The sequence below is a fragment of the Pleurodeles waltl genome, chromosome 10 (genome assembly GCF_031143425.1).
Source record: "Pleurodeles waltl isolate 20211129_DDA chromosome 10, aPleWal1.hap1.20221129, whole genome shotgun sequence".
In the NCBI taxonomy this organism is placed as follows: Eukaryota; Metazoa; Chordata; class Amphibia; order Caudata; family Salamandridae; genus Pleurodeles; species Pleurodeles waltl.
The window spans coordinates 178,865,798-178,888,727 of NC_090449.1; the positions used below are offsets into that span (position 1 = coordinate 178,865,798).

Here is a 22,930-nt window from a genome sequence, read left to right on the forward strand (position 1 = left end):
TACATCACACAGGCTAACATGGTAAAACCGTCCCCAGCACAGCTGAGGGAGTCGAACAACCCATATCAAAAGAGAAAATAATAAAAGCTGCCAAAGATTTTAAGAACTCCAAGGGTTCCAGTCCTGATGGTTTAACACCATTATTTTATTAAACTTTCTAGTCCACGACAATGGACATAAAGATGGAGGCTAGAATCTTAGCACTGTGCAAGTGAGGGGAAGACCAGGAGAAACGTGGGTCACATAAGAGATATTTCATTCCTAAACATGCATGTCAAGATATTTGTGAAAGTACTGGCATCGATTTCAAACTAGATGCTTCTGTAGCTATTATTCCTGGACCGTCTTGGTTCTCCTGAGGGTCAGTGACAACACAAGAAAACAGTGCACTTGATAGTTGCAGCACTGATGCTCGTAGGGAAGCCTATGCTTTTTTGTTTCTAAGAGCTTTTGATAATGTGAAACAGGGATTCTAGAGGAGGTCTATGGAGCCCTGGAGATTCAAGACATTTTTATAACCTGGTTTAGGAGGGATATGCAAATACAAAAGGTCAAGATAAACAGTTTAGCATTTCTGAGAGTGATGGCAGTAAGGCAGGGCTGCTCCCCCCCACCCTAAATAAATATGGAGCCATAGTCATAGATCAGTGATTCCTGACCTTCTGATTTCTGTGGACCCCCACTTTATCATTACTGGAACCCAGGGACCCCCACTGAATCATTATTGGAATCCAGGACCCCACACTGAGTCATTACTGGAATCCCGGGACCCCAGCCTAATCACTGTTGATTATTTGAACTGCAAAACAATAGACAACAAATAAAAAAAACAAGTATTCATCAAGCACAGAAACAAATGATAACAGATTTTATTTAATTTACAAATATAAATACAAAAATAATTTAATTTTTAATAGGAACGTTGGAGCTTTTCTAAATCTAATTGCAGCCACAGTTCGTCCATACAGTATTCTCTTTGATGCTCCTGCATTCCTCCCACAAATCAATCTGAGGATACCAATTTAATTTGTAGCCTCCAATTTCAAATTCCTTGACATTTACAGTGTTTTAAAATGTTCAATTGTACATTTAGCCACTTTATTTATACACACTTCAGTAGCCTGTTAATATTACCTAATTTTCTAAGTAGGAGGCTTCATGGACCCCCAGGAGTCCCCGGACCACAGTCTGGGAACCACTGTCATAGAAGATTCATGGTAAACAGATGCTTAAGGGAATATGACCCGGACTCATCTGTCCCAAAGATAGTGGACGAATAGGGCAGTTTCACAGGGTACTGGGATTTAAACCAAATATGCCTAAATTGTAGGTCCTGAGCCATACTGCCATCTGGGGCTAAGTTCAACTACAGGAGAGAAGTTGGACCCCGCAGACAGACCATATCGTCCATAAAATATCACACTATCAATATCATCCCTACAAGTCCGGGCCTTTTTACAGTAAATTTTCAGACTATTCTAAACTCAAACAAATATCTACTTAGAAAATACAATCTGCATCTCAAATGGCTAGGACAACTATCATCTGCCAAAATAATGATTCTGCCAAGGTTCTTGTTTCTCTCTTATGCCCTACTGAGCTATGTAACCGGTGAGATTTTAACCAGAGTCCAGAAGTATGTACCAAATCTATAGGAGGAGGGAATAAGAGATGGGGGCATAGCCAAAGCCTTTGTTCCCTCAAATTTGGATGTCTGGTGGTCTCAGACTTTGTTTCTTACTATAGAGCAGCTCGACTGAGGAATATGTGAGAATAGCCAAGAGCAGAAACACAAGAGTAGTGGGAGCTCCTGTGGGAAAGAAATAAAGCAAGCATAGTCAAATCAGCGGCACTGCGTGCAACGCTAAGGGGGTGGGACGACATTACCATTATTAAAGGATCAACCGATTACCCATCTCCTTTCACTCCCCTTTTGGGAATTTAGATGTTCAGCCTGGATTTAACAGGGAGGCAGATGGGAAACGAACATATGCATATAAATATCAAACTATTTTTATCCATTAAACAGGATTTCAATCCGGGAGGGATTGCATGGTTTTGTGACGAACAGCTACATCACTAGGCCTCACACAGTTCTGTCAATGCTGGGGCTTCAAGGGAAATAACTCCTTTTGATAAATTCCTCCAACCAGCTGTCAGACAACCACATGTCGGACTATTTCAGATACTGCAGCTAACGGAGACCAGGCCTAAAAGGGGGATCCAAAGTTCACAGGAACGAAAGCTGGGAGTTTTACTTACAGAAGAATGGGCTGATTTCATACACAATTTGCATAAGGAGGCCATCAGTGTAAACCAGGTGAAAGCCAGTTTAAATCTTTTGTAAAGTTAGCACTACACACCAGCCAGATTTACATACATTCGATAATGGGTGCTCAAATAGGTGCTGGAGGGAACATGCCCAAAGAGGATGTCTGTCACGTTCTATGATTTTGCATCCAAGATCTGTAAATTCTTAGACTTGGTGTTTGATGATTATGGGGTTCAAGGTCCAACTCTCAGTGTCGGATATCTTATTAGGATGGCCGCCGAAGGAGGGCTGTGAACAAAGGGAAGAAGAAAAGTGGTCGTACTACTACTGCTTGTTCCTAAAGAACTTTCTAGGCATGCGAGGACAGGCAAAACCCCAGAATGGGGCAGATTGGTACGATAGACTTTGGAGCATGCTGCGGAGGGATGTATCTCATGATACTGCAAGCAAGGGGCAGGACTTTGTAAATCAGTGGGGAATGTTACTGATCTTGTTTGCAAAATTCGTTAGATCGGTTTCCAGTCTTCCACAGGTTCCAACATAGAATTACATTCCACTAGACCTAGTGTGTCACGATGATTGCTACATGCATTGTGCAATCCCGCTATTTAGCTTTGTGGTCCACATTGTGGTGGAGTTTGGGGCTGTGTAATAATTCTTTTATGTGCTCCTTCTTTGAAGGTTGTTTAATTCTCTTTAAAATTATCAATTTAATGAATCCTAAAAAATATATATTTTATTAAACCAACTTACTAGTCCTCATTGTATGAGCCTCATGGGGATGAAAAATCTAGTTGGTCCTTCACAGAAATAAAAATGTGCCTGCAGATTGCACAGAGATGCTAGAAGCAAGCACTTAACCGAACTCTCTTACAGCTTAGTAAATGGAAAAGGAATATATATTTTCTAGTTACAAAGGTAAACTTCTGAGTGACATCCCCTGATCTATCAGTGACGGTCATTCACATCTGCAGTACCCAAGCAAAGATGCTGCTGTGCAGTGTGAACATGAAGCGTCCAGTCACTGTTCTACAGCATTCACCTACCAAAAACCCGAGCACAGCTCTCGGTATTCCAAGTATACTTTTAATATATCTATTCAAATAATGTCAGAATTAAAAATAATAAAAAAATAGCAGCTGTGCTTTATGTATCTGAAGACTGCCCATCTGGTCTTTGGCTACAAAAGAGCAAACTGGTGGCATACCACTAAGGTACTAACTGCACTTGTGGCACTAGCTATAGATAGTGTTGTCCGGTTACCAAGTTGAAAAGAGTGTGTAACGAGGTACGCTACTTATCGTAATTTGAAGGTGGTGGATACATTATAAATAAAAGTTATAACTATGACTTTAGAATTTCTAAAGTCTGCGTAGTTTACATTTTGTTTGTGTAGGGAAAATAAGTTTTCCTAACTATAAGCTTTAAGCATTTTTTTTTATTGATCTATATTTATCACCAAAAAGACACAATGGTTAGAAGGACATTATAGACCAGTTCAGATTTTACACGTACAAAAGCATAGAAATTTAACAAACATAGTTATACTTATCTCAAGAAATTATAAACTGTGCTCTAAGGTAACTATAACTTGCGACCCCGCCATGCACAGTTTTCTCATCAATAATTTTACAGCAAATGATGCAGTGATGTCACAGACGATGTTATGAATGATGTAATATGTGGGATACTTAGCAGTGCATGATGAGGGCGCACATTATAGTTACCTTAGGGCACAAGTAATACTTATATCAATAAAAATAAAACTGTTGAATTTCTATGGTTTTGTGCGTGCAATATCTGAACCTAAGTATAACGTCCTTCTAAGATTTTAAAATTCCATCCCTAACTATAACATCCCCTGTGAATTTCTATTTTTTTTTTCTTCTTAGCACAGCAGTAGTTGCTCTGCTAGCAACCCCTTTCCCACATACATCCAGCCCCATGCTGAGCACAGCTGGCAGGTCCTGTGGGCAACCCCCTCGTAGGCATCAAGCCACGTGTGGCCTTCGGCCATGTGTGGTGGGGGTTGGCTGCAGCCCAGGCCCTGCGTTCACCACCACCACCCACCTCACCTCACCCCCCCCCACCACCATCACCACCACCACCACCACACATGGGGGGGGGGGGGGGCGGGGGGGGGGGGGGTGGAGGGCTATGGGGCCGGTGGGGTGGGGGGGGCTGCTGCTGCCGCCGCTGCTGCCGCTGCTGCTGCTGCCGCCGCCCGCCTCCGCCCCCCCCACCACCACCACCCCCTCACCCAATTACCCCCTCCCCCAAAACCACCACCACCCCCCCCACACCACCCCCCCTGCCTCCCACCACCATCTCCTCCTCCTCCTCCTCCTTCCTCCTCTTCCTCCCCAATATGCATCCAACCCCACTCCTCCCTCCTCAATATGCATCCAACCCCACACCATGCACGGTCTGGTGCCAACCCCCATAGGCATCCAACCCTGCACCACGCACTGCATTCAGCTGTGTGTGGTGAGCATTGGCTGTATGCTTCCAAGCCCCACACAGCCTGCGGCCAGGCCCTGCGGCCAAACTCCTGTAGGCATCCAACCCTGCGCTACGCACAGCCTTTTACAATGTACGTGGGGCTGGCTGCAAGGTCTGGCTGCGGCCAGGCCCTGCACCCAAATCCCCCATATACACCCCTCCCCTGTGCCATGCATGGCCTTCGGCAGGGCGTTGCAAGGGTCGGGACACCCAGGCCCTGCAGCCAACCACCAGTAGGCAGTCAACCCCATGCCACGCAGGGCCTTTGGCCAAACAGGCGGGGCTTAAGGGTCATTTTGCTCATTTGCATAACCATAGTAGTTAAAATGGAGACCGACGTGCTCTGTTCTCAACAGGAGAGGACAAGAAAAAACCCACCCATCACAGTTACTACACAAAATATTGCGCTCAAAAGTGCAACAATTTAAACACCTCCATCAAGGATTTCAGATAACCTTTCAAGGTGAAACTTCAGAGAGAACACAAGTGGTCTGCATAGGCTGAGTGCAAGAAGTTACTATGATGTGTACTTTATAAACTTGGAGCTTCAACTGGGGCACCTACTTTGTTTATATTTGTAAGTGCTTCCTGTTACGGTTCAATTTCTGTGAAATGAGAGTCTGTGCCAGAATGCATCCTGACCTGATTACTCAAGAAGAGGCCACAGTTTTACGCAAAATGTCTACACAAATGGAGTACTTTTTACTGGCTAATTAGTAAGTTCTTCCTTATTGGGTAAACGTTGAGTGCATCTACACTGCAGCTGTGTAAAGGACCACAAGGTAATGTCTCCAGTAACCTTGTGTGTCTGTCATTTTGGCAATGTGATTGTTCCTCAAGCATAACATGAATCCTCGTGTAGAGTAGATGATGAGACTACAAAGTGTTGAAATGCCCCTCCCCCTTTTTATTTGCCCTGGGGAGGTGGCAGTCACTGGGACAATTGTTTTAATGCAGGAGGGTGGTCCATGTGAGGTGGCAGTTCCCAGCCCGTGGCCTTTAAAGGCCTACAGAGAGGGGACACATGCATGCAAAGCCCCGGGGAGGTGGCAGTCTGTGGTGACAACCTAGTCTTGGGGAGAGGGTAGCATGTGCAACCTACTCATTTCTTACAAATATATAATCCCCCTAAACTTGGCCCACCTGAGGGCTGATGGAGAAACAAGCAAGTGAGAAGATGCTTTTTTAATTTTTTTTTAAATGTTCACCAAAATGTGCCGCCAACATTAAAAAATAATGTTTTTGGGCCCTGGGGAACCCCAGCACCAGGCCTAGGGGGGCCAGGTATTCCTACCCTCCCCCCTTTCCTTTTCACTTTTTTTGGGGACTTGGCTGAGTCAAAGTTTCAAAATGTCTGCCAACACTTCCTGGTTGAAGTTTTGGCAGCCAATAAGATATCAGCCGGGGTCTGTCAGATCCATAAAGGATCTGCATCTCAGATATACAAATCTTTTTTTTCCTTTAATAACTCCATAACTACTGAACGGATTTACACAAAACACAAAAGGGGCTCTTTCTTGACCAAGGGCTACTTTTCTGCCAAATTTGGTTTAATTCCCTCCAGCAGTCTTGGCTGTAGTTGTGGTCAAAATCCCAATTGGAAATTCCATGAGGAAAAGGTTTTGGGACGCCACCTTTTTTCTTGGCTCCCGCTTGAGGAATCACCCCGAAAGTGAGTGGCAAACTAGTTTTGAAGATTTAGTGAAGATTCATGAAAGGCGCCAAAGTTATTGCAAAACAAATAAACAACCACCAGTAGGTAACTAATTCAAGTAGCCCGAGGATAGATCTATATGAGAGCCTGTTAGGAACTCCTCGTGCGTGCACAGTAAGGAAGCGCCTAGACATTTTTTGACAAAACAAGTCAATAAACAATTTATGGAATTTGTTTAAGGAGCTTGGCAGAATGCAACATTGGGATCAAACTGCATAATGTAGTTACAGCCATGTTAGTGATAACAATGACGCTGTCTTCTGCAACGGTGTGTCAGTCTCTCCATTCCATTTATTGATATGGTAGAAAAAGAGAATGTTATTAAATTACAGTGAGCAAGACTGCAGCCATTGGAAACCACTGTATGCACTGAACAACACTCCAGACATGAAAGAGTGCTTGCACTCATTTTGGGGATTTTGAAAGGGAAATACTTATATAAATAATTTACCTGACAGTCTGCAGTGCAAGGCAGCATGAAAGTTGACCACTGATTGACATGTACAGCTTAGTTTTTCATTCAATACTGCAGGCAGATTTATCTGGAACTAACTTATTTGATGTGCAGTAAAATTACTGTTTTCCTTTCCTTTCCTAGTCCCTTAAAAATGTTTTCACTCTGTTGCAGCAAAAACTGCAGAATGGAATTGTCCCAAACTAGGCATTAACAATAAGCTCTTTGAATGGATTGGAGTAAATCTAGTCAGTACTTTAAGAGTAGGAGTCAGATGGATTTTGGAGGGTTAATTTTATTGACATCTAGACATGTTAAATTGATCACTATTCTTTGGTCGGCACAAAGGATCAAAAGGGCAAAACATTCTAATCTAATTAGATGAAAGGCGTTTTTCTGTAGCTGTCAATTTAGCTTTCAGGAAATATATGCGATGTGATTGGTTGTCCCAGAATAAAAAATGTGTCCACCATTAACCGGTTCTGTGCCGAGGACGTAATGGTTACGTCCTGCGGCACAGTGCTGCTGTGCCCAGGACGTAACCATTACGTCCTGGGCACCCAGCCCAGAGGGAGCACTAGCGCTCCCTCTGTGGGGTCCCCCACACCCCCCCAAGCCAGGGATGGAAGGGGAAGCCCTTCCCCTTTCACCCCCGACCTCCCCCCCCCCTGACGTCAGCGCGCGAGCGCTGACAATCACAATGCCTCCTCCTTCGTGCTGGAAGCTCAGCTTCCAGCACGATGATCACGGGGAGGAGGCAGAGAGGCTTCAAAGGGAAGGAAATGTATTTCCTTGCCTTTGAAGTCTCTCTCTGCGTTTTGGCAGCCGGATTGTAAAGCAATCCGGCTGTCAAAACGCCCACTAGACACCAGGGATGTCTTTTTTGTAAATAAAACTGGCAGGAGGGAGCGACCCCTTGGGCAAGGGTCGCTACCAGGGGGGGCATTTTTTTTTAAGGCCTTTTCTGACCCCCTGGGGGCAGATCGGCCTATTATTAGGCCGATCTGGCCCCAGGGGGGCAGAAACCTCTAGGCACCAGGGATAAAAAAAAAATAGTTTTTTGTTTTTTTTTGTTTAGTTTTTGTTTTTTGAGGTGGGGAGCGACCCCTTAGGCAAGGGTCGCTCCCCTAGGGGGCAAATTATATTTAGGCCATTTATCTGCCCCCAAGGGGGGCAGAAACCACTAGACACCAGGGAGTTTTTTTTTTTTTCTTCACGTAAGGGGAGCGACCCCTTAGGCAAGGGTCGTTCCCCTAGGGGGCAAATTTATTTTAGGCCATTTCTGCCCGCTTTGGGGGAAGATCGGCCGCTTTTAGGTCAATCTGCCCCCAAGGGGGGCAGAAACCACTAGGCACCAGGGATCTTTTTTTTGCGCCGTCACGCAAGGGGAGCGACCTTGTAGGCAAGGGTCGCTCCCCAGGGGGGGTGGAGGGGCAAATTTATTTTAGGCCATTTCTGTTCCCCTGGGGGCAGATCGGCCTATTGTTATTAGGCCGATCTGCCCCCGGGGGGGGGGGGGGGGCAGAAACCTCTAGGCGCCAGGGCAATTTTTTTTTTTTTTTTTTTTTTAGAGATGGGGAGCGACCCCTTAGGCAAGGGTCGCTCCCCTGGAGGGGCAAATTGTATTTAGGCCATTTCTGTCCGCTATGGGGTCAGATCGGCTGATTTTAGGTCAATCTGCCACTAAGGGGGGCAGAAACCTCTAGGCACCAGGGCAATTATTTTTTTTTTTTTTTTTTTTTTTTTTTTAAGAGATGCGGAGCGACCCCTTAGGCAAGGGTCGCTCCCCTGGAGGGGCAAATTGTATTTAGGCCATTTCTGTCCGCTATGGGGTCAGATCGGCTGATTTTAGGTCAATCTGCCACTAAGGGGGGCAGAAACCACTAGGCGCCAGGGCAATTTTTTTTTTTTTGTTTTTTTTGTTTTTTTTAGAGATGGGGAGCGACCCCTTAGGCAAGTGTCGCTCCCCTGGAGGGGCAAATTGTATTTAGGCCATTTCTGCCCGCTTTGGGGGCAAATCGGCCGATTTTAGGTCAATCTTCCACAAAAGGGGGCAGAAACCACTAGGCACCAGGGATCTTTTTTTGCGCCGACACGCAAGGGGAGCGACCTTGTATTGAATTTTTTTTTTTATTATTTTTTTTTTTTTACAGATGGGGAGCGACCCCTTAGGCAAGTGTCGCTCCCCTGGAGGGGCAAATTGTATTTAGGCCATTTCTGTCCGCTATGGGGGCAGATCGGCTGATTTTAGGTCAACCTTTAGGCGCCAGGGCAAATTGTTTTTTTGTGTTTGTTTGTTTTTTTTAGAGATGGGGAGCGACCCATTAGGCAAGGGTCGCTCCCCTGGGGGGCAAATTATATTTAGACCATTTCTGCCCCCCTTGGGGGCAGATTGGCCGATTTTAGGTCAATCTGCCCCCAAGGGGGCAGAAACCTCTAGGCACCGGGGATTTTTTTTTTTGGCGCCAACGTCACGCAGGGGGAGCGACCCCGTAGGCAAGGGTCGCTCCCAGGGGGGGGGGGTGAGGGGGCAAATTTATTTTAGGCCATTTCTGCCCCCCCTGGGGCCGGCTGAGCTAGAGGCCAAAATCCACAGGTAGGCACTGTTTTCTATGAAAAAATTTGATGTGCCCACGTTGTGTTTTGGGCTATTACCGGTCGTGGGCGCTAGGCCTACCCACACAAGTGAGGTATCATTTTTATCGGGAGACTTGGGGGAACGCTGGGCGGAAGGAAATTTGTGGCTCCTCTCAGATTCCAGAACCTTCTGTCACCGAAATGTCAGGAAAACGTGTTTTTTTTAGCCAAATTTTGAGGTTTGCAAAGGATTCTGGGTAACAGAACCTGGTCAGAGCCCCACAAGTCACCCTATCTTGGATTTCCCTGGGTTTCTAGTTTTCAAAAATGCGCTGGTTTGCTAGGTTTCCCCAGGTGCCGGCTGAGCTAGAGGCCAAAATCCACAGGTAGGCACTGTTTTCTATGAAAAAATGTGATGTGTCCACGTTGTGTTTTGGGCTATTACCTGTCGTGGGCGCTAGGCCTACCAACACAAGTGAGGTATCATTTTTATCGGGAGACTTGGGGGAACGCTGGGTGGAAGGAAATTTGTGGCTCCTCTCAGATTCCAGAACTTTCTGTCACCAAAATTTGAGGAAAATGTGTTTTTTTAGCCTAAGTTTGAGGTTTGGAAAGGATTCTGGGTAACAGAACCTGGTCAGAGCCCCACAAGTCACCCCATCTTGGATTCCTCTAGGTCGCTAGTTTTCAAAAATGCACAGGTTTGGTAGGTTTCCCTAGGTGCCGGCTGAGCTAGAGGCCAAAATCTACAGGAAGGCCCTTTGCAAAAAACACCTCGGTTTTCTTTAAAAAAAAATGTGATGTGTCCATGTTGCGTTTTGGGGCATTTCCTGTCGCGGGTGCTAGGCCTACCCACACAAGTAAGGTTTAATTGTTATCGGGAGACTTGGGGGAAGGTTGGGTGGAAGGAAATTTGTGGCTCCTCTCTGATTCCAGAACTTTCTGTCACCAAAATTTGAGGAAAATGTGTTTTTTTAGCCTAAGTTTGAGGTTTGCAAAGGATTCTGGGTAACAGAACCTGGTCAGAGCCCCACAAGTCACCCCATCTTGGATTCCCCTAGGACTCTAGTTTTTAAAAATGCACAGGTTTCGTAGGTTTCCCTAGGTGCCGGCTGAGCTAGAGGTCAAAATCTACAGGTAGGCACTCTGCAAAAAACACCTCAGTTTCCTGTCGCGACATTAGGCCTACCCACGCAAGTGAGGTACCATTTTTATCGGGAGACTTGGGGGAACACAGAATAGCAAAACTAGTGTTATTGCCCCTTGTCTTTCTCTACATTTTTTCCTTCCAAATGTAAGACAGTGTGTAAAAAAGACATCTATTTGAGAAATGCCTTGTAATTCACATGCTAGTATGGGCACCCCGGAATTCAGAGATGTGCAAATAACCACTGCTTCTCAACACCTTATCTTGTGCACTTTTTGGAAATACAAAGGTTTTCTTGATAGCTATTTTTCACTCTTTATATTTCAGCAAATGAATTGCTGTATACCCGGTATAGAATGAAAATGCACTGGAGGGTGCAGCTCATTTATTGGCTCTGGGTACCTAGGGTTCTTGATGAACCTACAAGCCCTATATATCCCCGCAACCAGATGAGTCCAGCAGACGTAACGGTATATTGCTTTTGAAAATCTGACATTGCAGGAAAAAGTTACAGAGTAAAACGTAGAGAAAAATTTATGGTTTTTTCACCTCAATTTCAATATTATTCTTTTTCAGTTGTTATTTTCTGTAGGAAACCCTTGTAGGATCTACACAAATTACCCCTTGCTGAAATCAGAATTTTGGCTTATTTTCAGAAATGTTGCGGTTTCTGGGATCCAGCATTGGTTTCATGCCCATTTCTGTCACTGACTGGAAGGAGGCTGAAAGCACAAAAAATCATAAAAATGGGGTATGTCCCAGTAAAATGGCAAAATTGTGTTGAAAAATTGGGTTTTCTGATTCAAGTCTGCCTGTTCCTGAAAGCTGGGAAGCTGGTGATTTTAGCACCGCAAACCCCCTGTTGATGCCATTTTCAGGGAAAAAAACACAGGCCTTCTTCTGCAGCCCCTTTTCCAATTTTTTTTTTAAATACCGAAATTTTCACTGTATTTGGCTGTATACAGGCTCACTGTATCTTGGCCTCCTTCTGGGGAACCCACAAAGTCTGGGTACCTCTAGAATCCCTAGGATGTTGGAAAAAAAAGGACACAAATTTGGCGTGGGTAGCTTATGTGAACAAAAAGTTGTGAGGGCCTAAGCGCGAACTGCCCCAAATAGCCAAAAAAGGCTCGGCACAGGAGGGGGGAAAAGGCCTGGCAGCGAAGGGGTTAAGTAATAAGAGGGCTTTGCATCTCATGATTATAGAAAAATATGGGGGAACAAGAAGAGCATCTTCTGACCCCTAGGAAGATGTGGGAAGGACTATACAGCGAGAAACACTGGCCTAAAAAAGAATCACAGTTTTAGCCACAGTATCTCCAGATGCATGTAGAGGACCACCAGACACAAGTTTAGAAGAACTTTAAGTTGTTCAGCTTCCCGCTCAATGGGCATAAAATTAGGATCTTGCTTTAAAATCAAAAACAAATATGGTGTCACAGATTACAAAAAAGCGGAATTGCCAGCACCTTGGTTAAATATAAATAGGACGATCAGAGTGATAAATTGTGGACTGAAGGCAGGCTATGAGCCCTGCTAATAGAAGCAGGGCTCATAGCCTACCAGACATTTCAGAAGTAGAAGTGTGTTGGGTTTAAAGGCCATGCCCCATGTTCAAAGTTCATTTGGCCATGCCCAGCAAGGTGTCACATCCTTATCTCCCACTTGCACCATCACTTAATATAGGTGGCAATATGATGTGAATGAGATACTCCGGCTGTATGTTCCTAAGTGTGTAAAAATTTATAGGACTTCCCTGGACAAGTTTAAGTTAAGCCAGTAATTATACAATTGTTTGTGTCAATAAGAATAGCCATTCAGTGAAAATATCAAACATGGAGCGACAGATTTGTCAGTTTGCTATGGCCATGAGGATTAACTGCACATCAGAACCCACTATTTATATGGAATGGGTGTTTGACAAACACACTATAACTTGTGTCACTATGGGGTAATAGCCCCACTGTGTTTCACAATTGCTTATATTCTGATATTTTTGACAGCTAATGTTATTGACAATAAATGTTTGCAAAGATGTTCGTGAAGCAAAAAGGCAAGCATGGGTCAGCCCTGCACAAGTACACTGCTTTCACTTTCTGTTGAATACCAAAGGCAGTAACTCCAATGCAAGAGGTTTTGAACTAGAGGGTGCCTAGCCTTGTAACTTTGTGAACGCCTACAAACATATATGTTTGTGGGCATTTTTAAGCTTCATCAGATACTTCCCCACCCGGGAAATAATTGAAAATCTACTCAAGAATAGAAAGGAGATTGTGGTGGAAATAGGATGGGATTTCTTCATGGGGAAAAATGTCTTCTGCATGGATAAAAATATATAAAAAAATACATTTGCTTATCATGCTACATTTCCACAGTTCAGAATAGTACAGTACATACAATTCTGCATTGTTGAAATAGCAGGTTGTAAAGAGTGTCACATGACACTTCAAGTAGAATGCCGGGAAATCATTGCGTTTTGTGCCCTTAATAGGGTATACTATTGGGACTGTTTTAGTAATTTCAAATAAATGTAAAAGATCATTGAGGTGTCAGTCTACACAACTACTTTTACACTTTTTTGTAATTTGGTTCCGTGGAATGTTCTTAGTAACTCAGTAAAAAAGTTTGCATGCAAATTCGCCAAGCCAAGAAAATGCACTGAATAATGCAGAAGCCACTGTGACTTCCAAATTTAGTGGATTTCGGATTAGCGATTTTTGAGTTGCTCGCAATGAAAGCCCCCCACTATGAAATCTCAGGTTAAATGGAAAAGTGATCTGTTTTGGCTTCCTTTGCCCATTAACAGGTTTTAGGCCCTTCAGGTCGATCTGGACTAAATCAGGTACGTAGAAGGGATGAATTGTGAACCGCATTTTGCCCAAGTTTGACTCCAATTAGTCAAAGGTGAGGGGAAGGAAAGTTATTTATGCAGAACAATATATTTAATTCCCATCTGCAAAAGCCTATGCCAAACTCATGCATCAAGAGCAGCTTTGAGTCAATTGTTATTGTTACCCCGGTTTGAGTAATGAAACAAGTTAAATAAAGTTTATCTTCAGCACTGAAATCAGGTTTCAGGAAATGTTATTCAACTCCATAGCTATGAGAAAAGTATTCTCATTGTTTAAACTCTTTCACAAGGCAACTTCAGCATTACAATTCCATCTAAATTGGTTAGAATCTAAATCTAAGAAAACACAAACATATACAGGAGCAGAAGTATTACAAATATAGACTTGCTTTTTAATTTTGAATATTAAATAGTGTTTTAAATTACAAGCATTTTAATCACTATGCAAGATAATCAATGTACAGTAAAAATTTTACAATTTAAAAATGTACACCATTTAAAGACATTTTGACCTGAAATTCCAATATTGTGACAGTTTGTCATAATTGTTTATCTGTATTAAATTACGTTTGGAAAGCTTCATATCCATGATCATGTTGCATTTCCCCATGTACAGCATTTATCATTGTATATACATCAGTACCAATTAAGTTACATTTACAAGACTGTGCAATTTCCAACAATGTATGAAACAACAATTAATATTCACAAATCATTCAAGTTTATCTTATTAACAGGTTGCTGGTAACACAAACACTTGTTTCCATCACGTGTAAAGTTTTGATGCAATAATATATATCTACTGTATATTTACATATAAACAAATACAGTATTTACGAATCTTAAATATACAGAGGCTATTCACTGAAATTCATGAACTGTACAAAAGAAATCCATTAATGTACGTAAAACAAAGTAAAGGAGGAGAAATTAACTTTCTTTTACAACATAGTTAAACTTGCTTACTTGCTCCCATACAGCACAGAACATAGTATTTCAGTTTTAAAACAATAATTACAAAAACACTCCCTCATCATTCAAACCAGAAATGGCTACTAGAGATAAATAAATCACTGAATCAATTGTATTAAAATTTAAAACAGACCATTTCTTGCAGTAAATTCATTTTCCTTGAATGATAGATTCATGATACACATTTTTATAGCTAAAACCAAAGACTTACAAAAATATGGGTGCAATTTACAATCTGTGCACAAGTATTTCTTAAACCAAAACAAGTACGCCGTGAACATTTTTTAATGTAACCACAAACAGATGTGACAACATTCTGTAATCGAAGTTCACCCCACTTCCTGCCTCATATGTTCAATGAATGAAATCACAAAAAACTCCTTTTCTAATAGAAATGATTATCCCACCCAAATAATGATGCACTACCGGTAAATGACAGTCAAGAAAAAACAATGGACTTTACTTTAAATGGCTGCATTGCGTTCCTGGGACACAACACCCTATTTTCCTTTTCTTTTAACATTTAATATTTTTGCTGATGCTGGGATAAATATGTACACTGCACCTTGTTCCAGAACATTGTGCTTAAGGCTTTTAATGGCCGAGCCATCAATTTTATTCTGTTCCAAATGAAAATCCTTATTGACCCAATCAAAATAGGCTTGAAGTTGAGGTATTGCTGATTTAAGATAGTATTTTAAATATAACTTTTTAAGTCCAATCGGAATTACACTATAGTCTGCTTACTGCTGCAAACTTACTCTGAAATAGTTTAACCGGTTTGTAATACATATTTCTTAGAATACTGATAAACTATTCATTTAAAGAATGTAAAAGTTTGAAGATGAGCCATCGCTGGCATGCTCACTCCCTTTGAGAGAAATGTTAAGCAAATCAATTGTACATCCATTACTACAGAGTACAAAACCATGCAATTGTTGAAACACAATCAACCAATTATATACATGTATGGTGATTCATATACTAATGCACTTGCAATCCTAATAACTGAATCTACATAAAATATACTTGCGGCCAAGCATTTAAGTTTATCAATGGCTTAACTTCAGCTGGTAAAGGGACATAAAGAATCACGAGCAATAAATAAATACAACTGTTATATATCAGCAAATTACCAAATACTATTAACAGTCAAAGAAACTGCTCCAGAATTGAATTCCTGTTCTCCTGCAGGACGGTGAAGACTGCGTAATGCATGTAACATAATGGCCAACCATCTATAGTTTGTGCAAGGTCCACACCCACTTAGTGTCTGGTTTCATTACTGAATTACAGTATTTGTGCCAATTAGTGCTTTATTTGATGGTGGAAAAAGTGAGAAGATTCACGAGTGCTAGGAACAGGACTACATGTATTTCACACAAGCCAATGGACACATGCTTCTCTTAGGATTTTGCTAAAAAGCAGGATTTTAGTGGTTTTTAGACAAAGATTAAATAGTATGGTAAAATTTAGTGAGTGACTCATAAGCCTATTGGAGCTAGAAGGTAACCGGGAGTAAGGTACAGCTATAAAAAGAACCATGCAGTCTTTCAGAAACATGGTGAGTGGTTAACATTACAGCAGGGTCATCACGATTATAAAAACAAGAGAGGTCAGCATACACAAGGGCCGATTGTAAAAGTGGACACACTCTAAATATCAACTACAAAGATCAAACCTTTTTCACTGCCCAGATTCCACTTACTGGAAACTGGACATGTAAACCAACTAGGAGAAAAACATTCTACAACATGGGCAAGTAAAATCTGAGAACGATGCTATTGACACATAGGCATCATGCAACGTCAATATAAATGAAGTACACTACTAGGCTGCTGGTGAACTTTAATGTCCTATCCACTTCATCTAGGACGCAAATGAACAAATGAAGCCTAAAAGTGCCTTGAGGTCAAATAGGACAAAAGACCAAAACAAAAACCAAGTCATATTTAAGATTACAAGGCGTAATTTACAGACAAAATTGAAGTGGCCCTCAAGTCTGCCAGAAGATTGGCATTACAAGGAAAAGTCCCATAAATCAGAAAATTGTGTCTTCCAGGTTGGATCTATGTTCCTAGTGTTTTCAAATTAGCTTATATAAACAAGGTCCAACACTACAATGCCCTTAAATGGTGCTCAATGTAAACAACAAGCTACTTAAGGAAGTGGGGCTGTGGAATCTCTTTCAAACTAGACCATGACGGTGCAGGTGAACTAATAACTAAACAAAAAAAGTATGCATGGCAAATTCTATGGACAAAAAACAATTAGCTCCCATAGGTGGAAGACCAGTGTGCTTTCTAGGCACAACTATCAGATTAGTTGATTTTTGTGTCACCTGCCATTTCTTAAAAGACAAATCTCAAGCACTGATGCACATCAAATCTCATTTCGACATTAAGCTTAGAGCACAGTTCCAGACGTCACATTCTTTTGGGAAAAAAGCACATTTCTTTTGATTCATCTTTTGCATGATTGGCAGATCCTCCTTGGTTCCAAATTCGGACGCATGTGCACACAAATAATCAAACATGCATGCTAAGGTCACAAGAAAATAAACATTAACTTATTTATGCAACACATCAGATGCTGTTGTCTAGACTCAAACACCAAATTAATCTGGCAGATCAAGTCTAAGCCTTTCATAAATCCTTCAAAATAAACGCCAGGCATACATATATATACAGGAAGATATTTACAGCTTGATTTCTTGTATATGTAAACACACCCAGCTGCATATTATGTGGTCAGCAGCTGGCAGTGTGCGATTTCTTTTTACTTTTTCAGACTTGCAATATGCCATGACATTCACACAAAGAACATACAAGACATTGGGTTTTAATTGTATGCCTGTTTCGATTTCAAAACTATTTCAGTGCACCTACACAGGCCTAATTCATAGTGCAATGATAAGATACTCGTGACAACTATGCTTTAGTGGAGTGTGCTTTGTCACTTTGTATCAACAGGTGCAACTACAAACTAATGGCCAATCTTACACAAATTTCAAACAAACAACCCCTTGTTGTAAAGATGTAGTGAAATACAAATACAAGCAAGTCAAATAAATCATGTACGAAGTCAAACAAATAAGAAAATGATTACACATTCCCAAACTAAGCAACAAAATATCCAGTTCATAAAAACAAATATCTGAAGATGTAGTACTTCAAGTATTTGGGAGCATAGCTGCTGATTTATATTTTCAAACGACAAGCAAATTGCACTGATTTTAACAGCATATTAGACAAGTTCATTGAACAACCTATTGATTTCAATAGGACACCATTCAGTGTTCACTTCCATGCTACATTTCCTATCGTATCTTCATGTTCATGTGATAACTTCCATTGCTTTCTGCGCAAGTGAGCTGCAGATGAGTTCTTTATTGAAAATCCAAAAATATGTAATTCCTGCACAAAAAGCTGGTTCATTAATCCTTTTCTCCATCTTCACTGCTTCCTATAAAAAAATTAAAAAAAGAGTAAGAAAAAACATTGGAAATATATAAGAATTTCGGAGGCACTGAAGTAGTAACCAAGAATTTACTATGTATACCAGTGTCCTATGTTGCACATCATTCAGTGAAACAAAAACCTGAGATGCCCACGGCAGCTGCACTGCTGGATTACATTTCTGCTCTTCAATTTGTTAAAAATAACCAACTGCAGCTTTCAACACCTGCTCCGGTCTCATACATCTGGTTACTTCACACATTAGCTCAATGTCACATTAAGAATCAAGAGTGAATGCTGAACGAATGTTTTCACTGCAACCACCTATCAATCACTAAGCAGTGAATGATATCTCACCCCTTATCAGTGAATATAATGCCAGGGCAAATACAACTTTTCACATTCATTGTTCAACCTCCTCTTATTTTTATCAGTTTGATAAAGAATTTATATTTGTATTTCTATTTTGAAACCCTGTTTTATGTCCTCTGCTGTATTTTCCCTGCCACATCTCTATGATTATTTTTTGTAACCAATTCCTACTGGTAGACAGGTCAATACTTAGCTTTTACTCTTCAGGGGTTATTTCAACCAGTCCAACAAAAGCTGGTAATTAGTATTACAAGTAGCAAACCATGGATGGCTTCAAAAATCTGCCCTAAATGTTTAGTCCGAATGATCCAATTCCATATAGTTAAACAAAATCTCTTGAATCTATGATAGAGACCACCCATTTTGGAATGAAATGATCATGGGTCAGTTCCCAGGATCTTGCCATCAACAATCAAACAAACACAACCAACAATAAATAGAACAAACACGACCAACAATAAGGGTAGTGTCCTCTTTACACAATATGCACATCTCACTTTATTTGCTAACCTAGGATTTGTTTATATTGTTAAGCTTTATTGTTAATAGGATGCGTGAAGCAGCTACCGCATGAAGGGGAACAGTTCAGGAGCAGAGGGCTGAGGCGTAAGGTAGGCCCCTCCTTCTTAAAGGACCAAACCCATTCAACTAAAGGCATATATTATAATTGTCATGGAGGATTTTTACCATCATCCCAAACCACTCTGATAAACGTTACCATTGTCAGGGCCAGCAGAATGATGCCGCAATGGAGGATCAAATAATGAGGCAGAACTATCTAAATTATGGGTCAAGAAAAGACAAATTATGTAGCACGTTCACTGGCAACATTAATGTGATCAATTGAGCTAGAAACTATTTTTCTGTGAAAATACACATATTGTGCAGTAAATAGAGCAGCTACAAATCACCTGTTTGCTTGGCCTGACCACCATTTTCTCAATCTTTTTATGAAGGGCAAACAAAAGCTAAATATTCAAATTCTAATCATCGCTCACTGATATTTATTCCTTGATGAGAAAAGGATCAACTATCTCCCCTTCTAACAGGGGGAATGTGTTTCTAAAACACTGCAAAGGGTGTTTTTTCCGAAAATGCTACATTATTAAATGCACTTCTAAATATAGTTCTCTTCTGTTTATTTCACTTACTATTTCCAAACACATGTCCCTGTATCTAAAAATAATTTTTTCAAGCTCACTACCCTAAAATAAATATGTAATATAAAAAATGCATTCCTGATGAATTGGAAAAAGGCCTTATAGTGATACCTCGGATTCCAGTGACTTTTACATGCCACTTAGCCTCATTAATTATAACGTCACCAGAACCCATCAATGCAATGACAGACCTTACTATTTTCAATACACATGTCCCTGTATCCAAAAATATTTTTTTCAAGCTCACTACCCTAAAATAAATATGCAATACAAAAAACACATTCCTAATTAAATGTAAAAAGGCCTTGTAGTGATACTTCGGATTCTAGTGACATTTATTGGCTACTTGGCCTCGTGAATTATAATGTCACCAGAACCCATCAATACAATAGTAGACTCCACATTTGCTTATGTCATGCTAATAAATATAAATGTGGCAACATAATACATTATACGGAACGCTGCACCATTAACAACAGATTCAGATGTTCATTACTGCAGTGCCACTGTCAATTTCATTGGTGTTACCACAGTACAATGTAAAGGACTTCAGGAAAAACAGCAGGCCCAGTGTACCTCTTGCTTCCCCTGACGTGGTCTGACAACTCTGAATGTGAAGGATAGGAAAGAAGTGATGTTGCATAGTTTCAAGTGCTAGCTGCAGATTTCCACCACCTGGGGAAGATTATGGTCAGTTTTTGGTCCAACTGAACTTCTAGTCTGATTACTCGGTGGCTGAGAGTAGCACTTAGGAAGGGAAGTCGGTATGGCAGTAATTTAGAGGTTGATTCCTTTGACCATGACCTTTGTTTTTTCACTATTAGAAGTTAATCCAGTTGTTGCTTTATCCATCCCTAGATGGCTTTCAGACGTGAGACTGATACTTTTCCTGGTACTACTCCTCCTCGCCTATTTGGGTAACTGGCCAGGAGTATGGCAGTTTAATGTCTGTACTATATGGACAGTCATGCCTTCCTTACATTTTGCCTTGTGCACCCTTTTGTTTCTAGATCAGTGCACAATCAGTGATCCACTAAGAATGTTTGGGTTTGACAGCCTACAAATACATCACAAAGCTGTGCTGGCATGGGGGCATACCCAATTTAAAAACCCACCAATCCGTAAGGATTAGTACACAATCAGGGACCTGGGTATGGGAGACTGAATGTTGATGAAAGCTGAGATTCTAGTGCAGTAGAGGCCTTTCAGGTGTACTCCCAAGTGAAGTCTACTGATCTCTGCATAAAAGGTATTCAGTCTCCCACAACTGAAGTCCTTCAATTGCATTTATGTACTATACTCTGCATTTGGACTGCGCACGACGTGCACCTGGACTGTGCACATTAAGATTGTGTTGCATGCAGCAGAAAACTGTAGTTTTCACAGCTTGATACGGCCAGTTCCCAGTCATTGTGGTAGGTCCTGTGCCATTATCCCTACCACTCATCTCAACAATATTTATTCAGGCCATTGCCCTGCCAAAATACAGACAACGAGGCACTCCTTCTGTCAGAGCAGCCAAGCAACAGGACTGAGCTCTGCTCAGGGTTTTTGAATTATGTGGGTCTAATCAAATCATGTTCTCACCTGTAACACTACTACTATACATTTGTATTATGCCAATTACAGATTCATACTCATAAAAGTCCCTCTCTGTGAACCTACACTGCATTCCTGGGATCGCAAATTTTCTTGGCAAGTTGATGTGCCTTTCCCCTCCTTTCTGAAAACCGAGGAAGAAGACTTGGGCAGACGGCCTCTGTTTTAGCTGTTGGGTTTAAGGTGTGTGAACCTAGCATTTTGACTTGACTGGCCATAGTATCCAGAAAGTACCCATTTTTTTTTTTTTTTTTAATAATCAAATTGGTCACTCGCCCTCCTACAGCAAAGGGTTTGCATCGTCGTTGACTTACTGCACCAGTCCAGAGGGGATTTTTAATTAATTACAAAAAGGACTTAGGAGGTTGCAGTTACCTTAAGACTAGGAATAAGCTTTGGACTATAGTAGACCACCTCCTTCTGTGACCTGCGCTGGAAAAAGGGAAAGCTGTCCTTCATGGTGTTTGGAGAGGAGCTGGCCATGGCCCAGGAACAAAAACCCAACACTTAGACATGTGTTGAAATCGCGCTGAGAAACGGAGCCAACCACAAGCCACGATAAGCTTTCAGCTCAATAGGCCAGAACTGAACACATCGACTTTGTAAAACGGGTAAAGGTACTAAAGGTATTATGCCTAAACTCAGCGGGGCAATCCTTGTGTCATCGCTATGCCCCCTCACTTTGGGGGATGTTGTATCAATTTATTCTCTGAAGAGTAGCAGAACTTTAATTTATAGGAGTGCCTCAGTTTAAGAACCATTTAAACCACTGCTCTAGTCTTCACGTTTCAGAGAAACTGCAGCATAAAGACAACAAGCATTGGCAAAGCCAACAGGTTTCGCGTATGTGAAATCTATTGGCTTTGTCAATGTTTGTTACATGTTGTACAGCAGTTGGGCTGCTGTGCAACATGGCTGAAGGTAAAAGTAAAAACACGCTATGAAGGGCCAGTTTTGACCTCATCATAGCACTTGATTTTATCTTTAAGACATGTTGCACAACCTCCAGAGCTGCTATGCAACATGTTTTAAAAAATAAAAAGAAATCAGTACAGAGGTGTTTGGGAGGAAGAACACATCATAGACCAGGAGAAGAGTGGGTGAAAATCAATGGAGGGTGAGGGTGGTAGCGGAAAGTTACTTTTGGAACAGGAGGAGCACAGGGAGGCAGGAGAGAGAATACAGAGCATGCACTCTCTGAGTGTATGACTGAAAGTAAAAAATAATAAATAAAAAAAAAATGAGTACCTGCTGGCCAGTGGAAGGACACTGGCCACAGGAAGCAGTACTTGGTTCATACTCTATGGCATGGACAAAGATTCCAAAGGCTCGAAGCCAAGGAGGAAGCTGAATGCCAGGAGGTGCAGCTGACCAATGGGAAGCACGAAAACAAGAGTGATGTCGGAGCCAACCACTGGTAAGTAAAGGTTAGTAATGAGCTGGATTCTAAGCCCTCTTTAAGATTCTTTTTTTGTTTGAAGGACAATAGCTTTCACTGATAGCACATGCACAGTAGTCAGAGCCACTGGAATTATGCAGCAGCAGAAGGCCAAGTAATGTGGCAGGGTGGAGTAAGTTATGCAGCAAGAAAAGGCATATTACGCGGCATAAAGTAGCACCTTTTTTTAAATAGTATTAATTCATTATTTCATCATTTTTAAACTTGGTAACACTGTCTGGGCATTGGCTGCACCTCATTAGTACCAGTTTAACGCTCAAATATAAAAACAAGCAACAGACAGGGCCTTTCATTGCACTGCAACACCTGTTGCTGCATTTTTAGAAACTTTTGAACCGTTTGAGCTAGGACATTTTTTTTTATTTGCAAATTATGCTGCAGATTATGGATTGT

General features: G+C 41.5%; 1 protein-coding gene across 1 annotated transcript in view; it reads right to left on the reverse strand.

Annotated features, from left to right (window-relative positions):
• Window positions 1-14,215: 14,215 nt before the first annotated feature.
• The window catches only part of LMTK2 (lemur tyrosine kinase 2), a 197,829-nt gene continuing 189,114 nt past the window's right edge, over window positions 14,216-22,930 (reverse strand). Inside the window, exon 14 of the mRNA XM_069210143.1 lies at window positions 14,216-17,954. Within this exon, the coding sequence (XP_069066244.1) occupies window positions 17,926-17,954 (29 nt within the window). The 3' untranslated portion in view covers window positions 14,216-17,925. The remainder of the gene's footprint in view (window positions 17,955-22,930) is intronic.